Source organism: Thalassophryne amazonica, chromosome 1 (genome assembly GCF_902500255.1).
Source record: "Thalassophryne amazonica chromosome 1, fThaAma1.1, whole genome shotgun sequence".
Taxonomy (NCBI): Eukaryota; Metazoa; Chordata; class Actinopteri; order Batrachoidiformes; family Batrachoididae; genus Thalassophryne; species Thalassophryne amazonica.
This window is the reverse complement of record NC_047103.1, coordinates 55,416,183-55,427,958: the sequence shown is the minus strand read 5'-3', so window position 1 is coordinate 55,427,958 and position 11,776 is coordinate 55,416,183. Positions and strand designations below refer to the sequence as shown.

At 41.9% G+C, this 11,776-nt stretch overlaps 1 protein-coding gene across 2 annotated transcripts in view; it reads right to left on the bottom strand.

Annotated features, from left to right (window-relative positions):
- The window catches only part of crispld1a (cysteine-rich secretory protein LCCL domain containing 1a), a 113,494-nt gene that overhangs the window by 51,344 nt on the left and 50,374 nt on the right, over positions 1 to 11,776 (bottom strand). For both annotated transcript variants that reach the window (XM_034170295.1, XM_034170302.1), the window contains exons 8-14: positions 11,518 to 11,578; positions 4,295 to 4,361; positions 4,032 to 4,162; positions 3,897 to 3,940; positions 3,731 to 3,803; positions 3,564 to 3,639; positions 2,071 to 2,204 (exon numbers count right to left, since the gene is read on the bottom strand). In XM_034170295.1, coding sequence (XP_034026186.1) covers positions 2,071 to 2,204; positions 3,564 to 3,639; positions 3,731 to 3,803; positions 3,897 to 3,940; positions 4,032 to 4,162; positions 4,295 to 4,361; positions 11,518 to 11,578 — 586 coding nt within the window. The remainder of the gene's footprint in view (positions 1 to 2,070; positions 2,205 to 3,563; positions 3,640 to 3,730; positions 3,804 to 3,896; positions 3,941 to 4,031; positions 4,163 to 4,294; positions 4,362 to 11,517; positions 11,579 to 11,776) is intronic.

The window sequence follows — 11,776 nt, the reverse complement described above, 5'->3', positions numbered from 1 at the left end:
TGCAATTAGTTTGTGTTATCTAAAAGAAGACATCCCGAGAAGACTAAAGACGAGCCGCGACAATCATATCCTCATGTTCTTCTTAATCAAATATTAGAGACGCGCAGGAAAGCGTAACAAGGAAAATTATTACCTGAACATACCCGTGAAATCAACAATATCAATAATAAATCCCCCCCACCCCGTGATTCTTGTATTAGCCTTGAATTCTATTTCATTGCAGACACAATTGTCACTGAGTTCATATAACTGCAGCCAGCTTTAAATGAGTTCATCCCCTTTAGTTTGTTGACAAGATAACTGAAAAACAACAATCATCATGTTATAGCTCACCAAGTTAAATGGGCAAACAATGAGGATAATCATTAAATACATCATGGAAATTAGAAGCATGTGTTTGAAGTTGCATGTAGCATGAGCTGTAGCCTTGGCCTGGTGGCCACCAAGGTCAATAAATAAATCAACAAATAAAAGCTTGTAAGAGGTAATTTAGTTAGGTCACAGCCCTCCATACAATTTTTACTGACCTTAATTTAAGCTATTCATACACTCACTCAATATTCACGTCATATTGACAGACAACATCCTGAAGGGTAATGTCCGTGCAAAAGAAGGTTTTTCCATTTCATGCTATGAATTTTACTTCCAGCTCAAGTTGTCTATTCTAAAATTAAACCAGTATTGATCCGAGGTCACTGAACTGCCCATAGACAGCAGTGGGTCCTATTCATGCACCTTAAACTTCAGCATTTCTATGTTCTGCATTCTGTTGCTCTTTTTTGTCTTCCTACCAAAAGAACAAACCCTTCTAAGGTCTACGTTAACATGCACTCATCTTCATTATTTAGAGATGGAGCATGCTAATCACGCTCTCATACACAATGCATGAGTGATGCTAATGAGGTGCCTGCACCTTAAACAGACGGAGAGGATTCATTTCTCTTTACCTGTGATCCAATGATTTCTCCCTCCTTCTTACGTCCAAATGATTTAACTGCTTCACAAAGACGTGGTGATAAATGTTTTAGGTCTGATGTTTTAATCGTCTCCCACATGATCTTACAGGAAAATGTAGGTTTTCAGTATGTTCATGTGCTCATGCTTATCTGGCCTATATTTCTTATATTGGTCACGTCTGGGAGCATGTGCTAATTCTCCATTCTGCGTTGCTGCCTTGGGTCCTGGATGGCAACCATCCAGTCACACAACCAGTACATTCCTACCTATTGAAAGTAACCATCTATCTGCCGCAACAAGGCAAAAGGTGGGTGCCCCCTTGGCATTCTCCAGCCACTGGGGTCTTAACATTGAGGCACCTACGTGCTGGATGATACCCACATTTTGCCACATGGGCAAAATGTGAGCGTGATACTCCTTATCAGTCTTGTGAAGAAACTGTTCATCACCTCCCTGTTGTCCTACAAAGATGATCTCCATCAGCAAACCTGTATGTCCAGTGATCTCATGACTCCATAAGCTCTTCCCAGACATCTCCTGATCTCAAAGGTTGAGGACCCAGACACATGAATGCCACTGTGAAGGTAAGTGAATATCTTTACAAGTTTCCCAAGTGCTAATATCAGGGTTTTCATTGATTGTGCAAAGATCGCAGCATCATCCATGACGTCAAAGTCAATAAACCTTTCCTCACAGAGAAGCGACTTATCTCCACAACTCTAAACTGATCCCAGTCCATGCAAGCATTGAACAGTGTTGGAGCCACAACACACTCACGATGAGCCCGTGTTCACTGAGGAAAAACTCAGAGATTCTGCCCCCACTCACAGTCAGTCTTGGGTACTTCATATTTTTGGGGAGTTTTATCTTTTTATTCCATTATTGAAATTGTTTTTATTGTATTTCTATTATTAATAGAAAATGGTTCTACCAGGAGGACCTATACTGCCACCATCAGTGCTGCTGGAAGGAACAAGATGGATTAAAAAGATGACTTTTATGAAAGACAAAATTGCTTGCATACACACATGCATAATACATTTCATTCTGATTCATACTTCCCACTCAGGGATGGTTTAGTTACCAGAAAATGAACCAAACACAGTCTCTTACCTCTCTGAGAAAATGGCATTTTGGTACGAGGCAACATATTGTTTCCGCTTGTCCACTGACATCACGTCAATGTAGCCACCCACACTGTTTCTGATGACTCCCGCATGGACTGCTGCTAGGCATATACTAGATGTCTACAGGAGAACGTGAGACAAATGTCATGATGACAAATATTGGTTCATGAAAAAGAATAGCTGAACCATATTGTGAATCGGCAGTGGTGGCTTCTGACAGGACTCAAATGCAACTTTTGAAGATTTGCGCCAGCATACAAAAGAAATAGTCTCTTTGCCTTCTCCCTTGTATTTCCACACAGGGTCTCCACAGCAAATCCGAGGTGGATCTGCATGTTGATTGGGCACAAGATTTATGTCAGATGCCCTTCCTGACAACTTAACATGACATGGAGAACGGGCAGGGGTGGTCTTCAACCAGGAACCTTCCACACTGGAAACAAGCATACATAACTGCTTTGCCACCACCCCTGTCCACAAACATCCATATTAAATAATCCTAACATTAATGTAGAAATATTGGAGCACTGACTTCTTAAATGGTCTATTAGTACAGTTAACTGCACAGCAAGCAATATTATCTCAGATATTTGTAAAAAAAAATGCTCAGAACGACAAACATGGTTGAGTCCACAGCAACAGCCTTCTGCTAGTGGCTGTACCTGGTACATTAGCCTTCACTGAAAGTGGCCATGGCCCTAATCATTCATGTTTTTATCTTAAAATATCTTAAACATATCAGGTATATAAAAATTCACCCCTATAAAGTTGTCTGTCAGACTCTGTGCTGCAAAGTGGTTGGACACAACTGCAGGATTCAGACCTGAGTTTGACAGGGTTTAATGATGGTTTGAGCAGGGTTCGGTACACAAAAAGGCTCCGAAGTATCCGAAACATTAGGCAGAGAACAGGCCCCAAAAACAGGCAGGCAGGACAAACACATGGGTAGGCAAAAACAGGACTAGACAGTCTGAAGGAAATGCTCGAAAGAGGCACAAGGCACAACAATCTTGCAATGAGGTGAGGGACAAGGTGCACTAAGAAAGAGGGAGTGATTAGGAGGAAATGCAAGACAGGTGGAAGGATCTGGAACGGGGCGTGGCAAGCAGGACGGAGGACAGGAGGGAAACGCCTAACACCAGACACCAGACAAGAGAAATCTCTACACAAAACCTAAGCAAGAACAAAAAGTCAATAGTAATACAATAACCACACCCCAAACAAATCCCACAAGCCCAATCAGGACACTGTCATGCGTGAGAAAAATTGTAATGGGAATAAAAACCTTCTCTTTTTTTTGTGCCAGGCTGTTTATTTCTAATGTAAAGTTGGACATGATTGTTGTATGGGGATTGGAGCCAGCCTGAAGGAGACATTCAAGGAACCGTGGGCTTCGGCACTTCCGTATTGGCTTAATTTCTCAGCAGCTGAAGTTGCCGTTTGGGTTTTACTCATTTAGCTTCAAAAACAGACACTTACATCAGAGTATATCCCCGTGCCAATCACTCGCGATATTTGAGGATTCTGTTCCAGACAATTCCTCGGGCAGTATAACCTAAAAAGAAACAGGGTTGGAAACAGCCACTGACTTGAAGGACCTTCAGTGAGAGAAAGAGTGAAATGTAGTCATAAAGTTGTTTTTCTACCTCGGACAGTGTTTCACAGGCTTTTGGTGTGGACACAGCTGTGCAACTGTGGTCTCACATGTGATCGCTTGGACTGTAAGAAAGCAACACAGTCTGTGTCAACAAACATGTTGTAATTACAACGGTACACGATATAAAACAGGACAAAAGCTGTAATACGACTCACCTGATACTCTGGAAACTGTAAAAGAATTACCACTCTGATATTTTCTGCCAATTAAAAACATAAAACATCAATAATTTCACAATATTTTCAAAAATAATATAACAAAATAGCAGTATAAATTGAATATTGTCTCACCCTAGAGACCGGACTCCATTCTTAGTAGATTTGATAAAGAAGTTTTTTCGTCCTTCTCTGGTTACATCCAACCACCCTCCATCATTATCAATGACACCAGCATGGAGTCCTGCACCACACACACTGGAATGCTGCAAAAGATGGTCAAAAATTACTTTACACATATATTAAATCACCCATTTAGTGCATCACTCAAACATAACAACTAAACCTCAATTAATTATCACACAGCACAGTGTAATAAAAACAATTAATCAGCCTACCATTTCATAATAAACTGTCCCAACTACTTTCCCCACACCATCGAGACATCCGGCTGGACACTCGTATCTGTGGAGTGAGACAAAAAAAGACAAATATGAGCTCAACAATGGTGGTGAAAGTTTTCAATGCCACACTCAGCACTGGCAACACAATCCTTATCCACATGGTCGAATGGCTCCAACTCCAACTAGAAGTCTCCAATTGGGTCAGTGTGTTGGGTTTAGTGTTCTAACCAAAACAAAGATATTCAAACCTATGCAATCAAATTGATATTAGCTACAGTGGCTTCCTGTATAAGGTATCAGATTTTGCTGTTAACATATAAAATACTGAACGGTCAAGCACTTTCTGATCTGATAGGTCTTGTAAAGCCTTATGTACCTTCCGTTGCTCTGTGTGCCTAATATGTAAGCCTGCATTGTATCTCAAAGGTGAAAAAGAAGCCAGCAGGTTACAGGGCTTTCTGTTACCATGCTCCTTTGCTCTGTACACAGTAAATTTTGCAGAGTAAAATATGCTCTGCTGGGATTACATTTGGTCCCAGTCTAAATAAAGTAAAATATACTCTATTATAAAATGAAATCAGCTCTACCGTGTTGTCAAATCAAGGTTTTTACTCCAATAAGAGTCATTCACAGCATGATGGAGTTGATTTTACACTGTGATAGAATTAATTTAGCACTGTGATCTATCTCGGCTTTCAGTGCTTACCAGTCGAGTGAGTATAAAAGAACTTGTGGAGAGCTGGACATGTCCCAACTTGTCCTCTAACACTCCGAAACGGAGGTGTTCCTTTGTCTCGCTTCATCAGCGAATCGGTCGTGACGCGCGAAGCCTCCGCACGGCTTTCCATGACAAAATCTCTTGTTAAAAGTGAAATCTGCCAGAAAATGGCTGATGTCCAGGTCTTGTGATAACCAGAGAAAGAGCACACGACGGTTTCGTATCCACAGAGCCATCAGCTTAGAAATGATCCAGTGGTTTGTGCCGCATCGTCGCAGCTCGCAGCGCGGCGCACCGACCGTCCTTAAAGGGGTCCTTAAAGCTGTAGTTAAAGTCCTTATTCTCTGTGAAGCCCGTAAAATTTTCACTGAAAGCCAGATAAATTTTTCGAATGGTTTCTAGGTGCCAGTCTCTAACAGCTTCTGAAAAAATTCTGATGGAAAAAAGTTCCTTTCATTCCGCCATTTCCAGACAATGAAAATCCGACGAGGGGGTGGAACCACTCCTTCCACAAGGCGTGCTCACAGGCGAATGACGTCACCGACAGGCGTGGAAAAACTCACGCATGCGCACGAGGGTTCAAGCATGTCTGATGTAAAAACATATGAATGAAATCCATATAGTTTAAAAAAAATAATAAAAAGGACCGTTAATTTATGGACAGACCACGTATGTAGTCTTCATCCTCAGGACATGTAAACATCTGTTCCCTCCTTGCTGAACTCCATCTCTCTTGTTGACATTAAGCATCCTAAGACCCAAGCTTTAACAGGAATTAAGTTTTTAAAAAGAAAAAGATGCCCCCATTTTTTTACACGATATGGTGTATTCCCATTATTGATATTATGCTTCATTTTAAATGTAAGAATCAAAATATCTTTATCATTACTGCACAGTAGAAATGCAGTTTCTGATTAGTCCTAAATCTCACATTGTGAAATACTAAAATTTAAAGTATAACTGACAATATTAAAGTTTTTGTTATAAAATGTAATAGTTCCCATGGGCATAGAGACAGTAACTGGTATGGCAATCTGACATTTGACCTCAATTACTTGACTTTGACCCAAATGATTGACCTCTGCTTGACCTGAATGACAATGTGAAGTTCAGAGGCTGCTTGGAAACCTGGAGTGTTTCATGGTGCCTAGATGTGCCAGAGACCTATTTACTAGAGTAAGTCACTGGAAAGCAATGATCTAATTATTGATCATGATCTAATTATTGATCATCACTTAGATATGATTGGGTTATGTGAAACCTGGCTTAAACCTACAGCTGTCCTCCCCTTAAATGATGCCTGCCCACCAGCATATATATTTAGTCACATCCCTCATGATGCAAAGCAAGGCGGCGGTGTTGCTCTTATTTAGAAAACTAGGTTTATCTTATTAGCTGTTGGGGGTCACAAATATAACTCGTCTGAGCATCTGATTCTCCGCTCTGCTCAGGATGTTACGCATTGCCAAGGTCAGAAGTATAAAAATCAGCCGTATTACTTTGTCACTGTATATAGGCCTCCTGGCCCATAGTCTGAATTTTTAGATGAATTTGGTGCATTCATCTCTCACTTGTCAACTACTGCAGATAACATTCATATCATTGGTGACTTTAACGTTCATATAAATAAGCCTTCTGATCCCCTCTGCAAATCATTTATGGAAATTGTGGATGCATTAGGATTTCGGCAATGCACTCGGGACTCGACGCACATTAGTGGTAATACCCTGGATCTGGTTCTCGCATGTGGTATTGCTGTCATGAATATTGACATTATGCCTCTTACATCAGTGGTCTCTGATCACTCACTTATTAAGTTTACAGTTTCGCTGCCCTGTTTAGTGGAATAGCAACCTTATATATCACTACGGTGATGCATCAACTCCTCAACTAAGACTGAACTCAAAGCTAGATTGCCTGATGTCTTAGCTTCACATTTGGCAAATACCCAATCAGTTGACAGACTTGTGGATAGTTTAAACTCAGTGCTCAAAACTACACTCGACATGACTGCGCCACCTGTGTTAAAACCGTGCTCCCCCAAATCACAGTCACCTTGGTTCAATGATTACCTGCGTGACCTCAAGCATAAGGCTAGAGGTCTAGAACGGAAATGGCGTCATTCAAAATTAGAAATATTCCACCTTGCGTGGCATGATGCTATCTTAGACTATAAGCATGCATTACTGGCTACCATTATTGGCAGACCTACTACTCTGATTTGATCAACAAAAACAAGCATAACTCAAAGTTCTTGTTTGACGCGGTGGCAACACCTGTAGCTCGCTCTCCTTTTACAGCACAAGATTTCCTGGAATAGAAGACATTAGGTTAAACATATCCCAGCATGCCTTAACCCAGCCACAACACCCTGCTAATGAGGTGGGCGCCATTACTGAGGTATTACCTAGATTTACAGAATTTGATAGTATCTTCCTAGGCATGCTGACGAAACTCATAACATCAACAAAAAGCACAACCTGTTTATTTGATCCTATACCAACAAAACTGTTTAAGGACCTGTGGCCCACTCTTGGGCCGACTGTGCTGGAAATTATTAATCGTTCTGTAACTTCTGGATCTGTTCCTAAATGTTTCAAATCTGCAGTGATTAAACCATTACTTAAGAAACCTAATCTTGACCCTAGTGTATTGAAAAACTATCGGCCATTATCAAATCTGTCATTTTGCTCTAAAATTCTGGAAAAAGTGGTGTCACGGCAGCTCCGGGACGATCTTACTGAGAATAATCTCTTTGAGCCACTGCAGTCTGCTTTTAGAAAATATCATTCCACAGAGACAGCTCTCACTAAAGTGGTGAATGATCTTCTGCTTACAATGGATTCGGACACCACTACAGTTCTGATGCTGTTAGATCTCAGTGCTGCATTTGATACCGTGGATCATCATATTCTACTTAAAAGGCTGGAAAATCATTTTGGGATTACTGGGAGTGCCCTTGCATGGCTGACGTCATACGTGACCAGTCTGTTTTGTACAGTAACACTACCTCTAACCTTAGTGACATGAAATTTGGGGTTCCACAGGGGTCCGTGTTAGGCCCCCTGCTTTTATCCCTTTATCTAGGGCACCTTGGGCACATATTGTGGCGTTTTGGGATTACCTTTCATTGCTATGCTGATGATACTCAGTTATACATGACAGTAACTGCAGGTAATGTTGTTCAAATAAAATCCTTAGAAGATTGCTCTGCATCAATAAGAAGTTGGATGCGTAGAAACTTCCTACTTTTAAACTCTGATAAGACTGAAATGATGGTTCTTGGTCCAGTGAGACATCGGCATCAATGTGTCCAGTTAACGCTCAGCCTAGGCTCATGTGTCATACATCACACTGACAAAGTGAGGAACCTTGGGGTAATTTGTGTTCCTACATTGTCCTTTGACCTCCACATTAGAAATATTACAAGGACTGCTTTCTTCCACCTGCGAAATATACCGAAGATTCGTCCCATCCTGTCTATGGCTGATGCTGAGACCCTGATCCATGCGTTTATCTCTTCTAGACTGGACTACTGCAATGTTCTATTTTCTGGTTTACCACAGTCTAGCATTAGGGGTCTCCAATTGGTCCAAAATGCTGCAGCCAGACTTTTGACACAAAGCAGAATGTTCGACCACATTACACCCATTTTGGCATCCCTTCACTGGCTTCCTGTCCCTGTGAGATCAGATTTTAAGGTTCTGCTACTAGTCTATAAAATTGTTCACAGAGTGGCACCTCCCTACCTAGCTGACCTAATAAAACCTTACGTACCGGTCCAGGCTTTGCGTTCTCAGGGTGCAGGACTACTTTGTGTCCCTAGGGTGAATAAGAAGTCTGCAGGTCATAGAGCTTTCTCTTATCGTGCCTCTGCTCTGTGGAATGATCTCCCTGCGTCAATAAAACAGTCAGATTCTGTGGAGACTTTCAAGTCCAGACTTAAGACGCACTTATTTTCCCTTTCGTTTGGCTGGCATACTGGTACAGTTTTGTTTTACGCTTTTTACTCTTTTAATTCATTTTATTAGGAAAGGTTGCGTGCCACCGTCTCAACTTTACCTAAATTCTTGGTCTTTTAGTGAACCTTAGGGCCAGTGGCCGGTGATCATCTTTGTATTTCTTCTGTTTTTCTTGTTGTTTAATGCTGGCAAATTATACAGTATTTCTTGTCTTTCTGATGCCTGATTCAGTTTTTTTTTCTCTCTGTTTAAGGTGCAGCTCCATCAGAGATGGGAGTTGTATTTGGCAACCCTCCTGTCCTGTGCACCAACAGCATTTCCTGTATATTTGTTTTGTAAATTGTTTCTGTAATTAATGTTTGTAGCATGGCCCAAACAGAGGGTCACCCCTTTGAGTCTGGTCTGCTTGAGGTTTCTTCCTCAGAGGGAGTTTTTCCTTGCCACTGTTGCTCTGGGGGTTAGTAAGGTTAGACCTTACTTGTGTGAAGAGATGAAAAGTAATGAAAGTCAGACTGAGACTGAACACCATTTTAATTCCCTATGTTTGGTGATGTCTCTTCACTGTTTGGATGTTCTTTGAGCCACCAGATTGTTGCAGCCACTGGACTATATGGATTGCTGAGCTGCAAAATTTCTGTCTTTGCACGTTTGACATTTCTTTGTTACACTTTGTTATTTGTTAATTTTTATTGGTGGTATGGCCAAAGCAGGTGGGCACCCCACTGAGTCTAGTCTGCTTAAGGCTTCTTCCTGTCATAAAACGTTTTTCCCTTACCACTGCTGCCAGTATGCTTGATCAGGCGGTAGGTAATATTGCCCTTGCTCTTGTTAAGTGCCTTGGAGTGACTTATGTCGTGATTTGGCACTGTACAAATAAATTCAGTTATAATTTCAGGACCAACTTTCATTGACAAAGCAAGTTTGGTAGAAATCAGCAAAACGATCTTGGAGAAACAGGCCAACATATAGACCTCAGAGCTTTACCTCAATGATTGTCCTTTGGTAAATTTGAGCTTTCTAATTATTAAACCAGCCCCCATATGTTTGCCAAGGTCAGTGCAAATCATAGTGAAAATCCTTAGCCCCAATGATTGACCTTAGGCCTCACTCACAACCTGCTGTACATGCTGTTACGTGCAGTCTACGGGGAAAAATGGCAAAACTGTGCAAGAGATGTGTGCATGACTTGTGTGTCTGCAGCACCATAGAAGGTTGCAGACTGTCTGTGGAAACTATTGGCCTTATATATGTATGGGGCCCATACATATTGTATGCCCAAACCAACTCCATAGCATGGCTAGTAGGAGCTTTATGATGACAGTAAGACACGTGAGTTACGTATGGTTATTGTACGGGTGACGTGCTTCAGAAGCGTTACACAAGTACTCTGCACTTGCTATTTGTGTGGCCCGCAAGACAGAAGTATATCTCACATTCCACCCCTAGGTGATATATATATATATATATATATATATATATATGGGAGATTGTGTAGCCTGTAGCATTGGAGAAGTGAAAAAGAGGGTGCTGCCAGGATTATATTCCATAGCGCACCAGTCGCCCCCTGCACCTGCCTCCCTCACCCCCAAATAATCTGATGCATGCACAGCGTTTTTGTTTTTTTTAAAAAGAGAGGAGATGTGATCAGACGTGACCTCTGTGTGGTTGGGTGCCAGAGCTGCGATATATTGCAGCACAGAACCACAGTGGGTGTTTTGACCCTTTCAGCACCTTGGACAGCTGCACAGCCTCGAGGCTCATATCGAAGGGATGTGTCACATCCACATAAGCTATTTTTGTTTTTGTAATATTGAATGACTTTCATGAATAAATCCATGAAAAAAAATGTACGCACGGTGCGTCCAGCATTACGGCTGACGACGCCAATGGCTATCGCAAATACCGTCTCAATGTCTGAGGGTGTTGGACCTCCACAAGCAGATGATAGAGGCTGAAAAGAGGCATGACGTGATATTGACTGTGCTAGTACAGCAACACTGACGTCAGAATGCGAGGTGGCAGAGGAAGTGGAGGACCTCCTTTTATACACAGTCCTGGCTTGCGTCACATGCTAGTCAGAAGTGATTGTCACGTGATTGGCACTTGCTAACCACCTGCGTCACAGTGGCAGCCCATACTCCTGGCTCACGGAGGTGCTAATTTGCAAGTCACACACACTCCACAAGCACGGAACATGCACTGATCATGTGCATCAGACATATACTTGCCACGGGCTGACCGAGCAATATTCCCCCAGCCTGTGCGTGACTAGTTATACGCCCGGACTCTGTCACAAACCTACCTCCAGATTCCTGCGGCACGGCTGTGACCTACCACTTCCTGCGACATGTATGTGTATGACAGATGTGCGGCGGGTTGTGAGTGAGGCGCTAGGCAAACCCTTTAAGTGCAACGCTGGAGTTGACTGTCATCCACATATAAGCTTGTTGGAAATTGCCCCAAGCATGTCAGAGTAGTGTTGAAATAAACAAACTCTCATAGAAACAAACATTTCTTAAATGATAGCATGACTTCACCTATTACAGGGTGTTCCTTTACACTGATCTCGCAGTTTCGTGTCACAGGCCACAAGCTGAGCTGAAACACAGAAATATAAAAGTCTTTCAGTTCTCGTACAAGAACCAACATGCAGCAATTGACTGTTGGGATGCAATGAGATGACGTTCTGAAGGCTAATGATAAGCGATGTGACGCATCAAATAATCAAAGGGAGGACTTCCTGCAAGAACATTTGTGGTCAGCAATACTAGATGAAGTGTCTGAGCTTACAAGCAT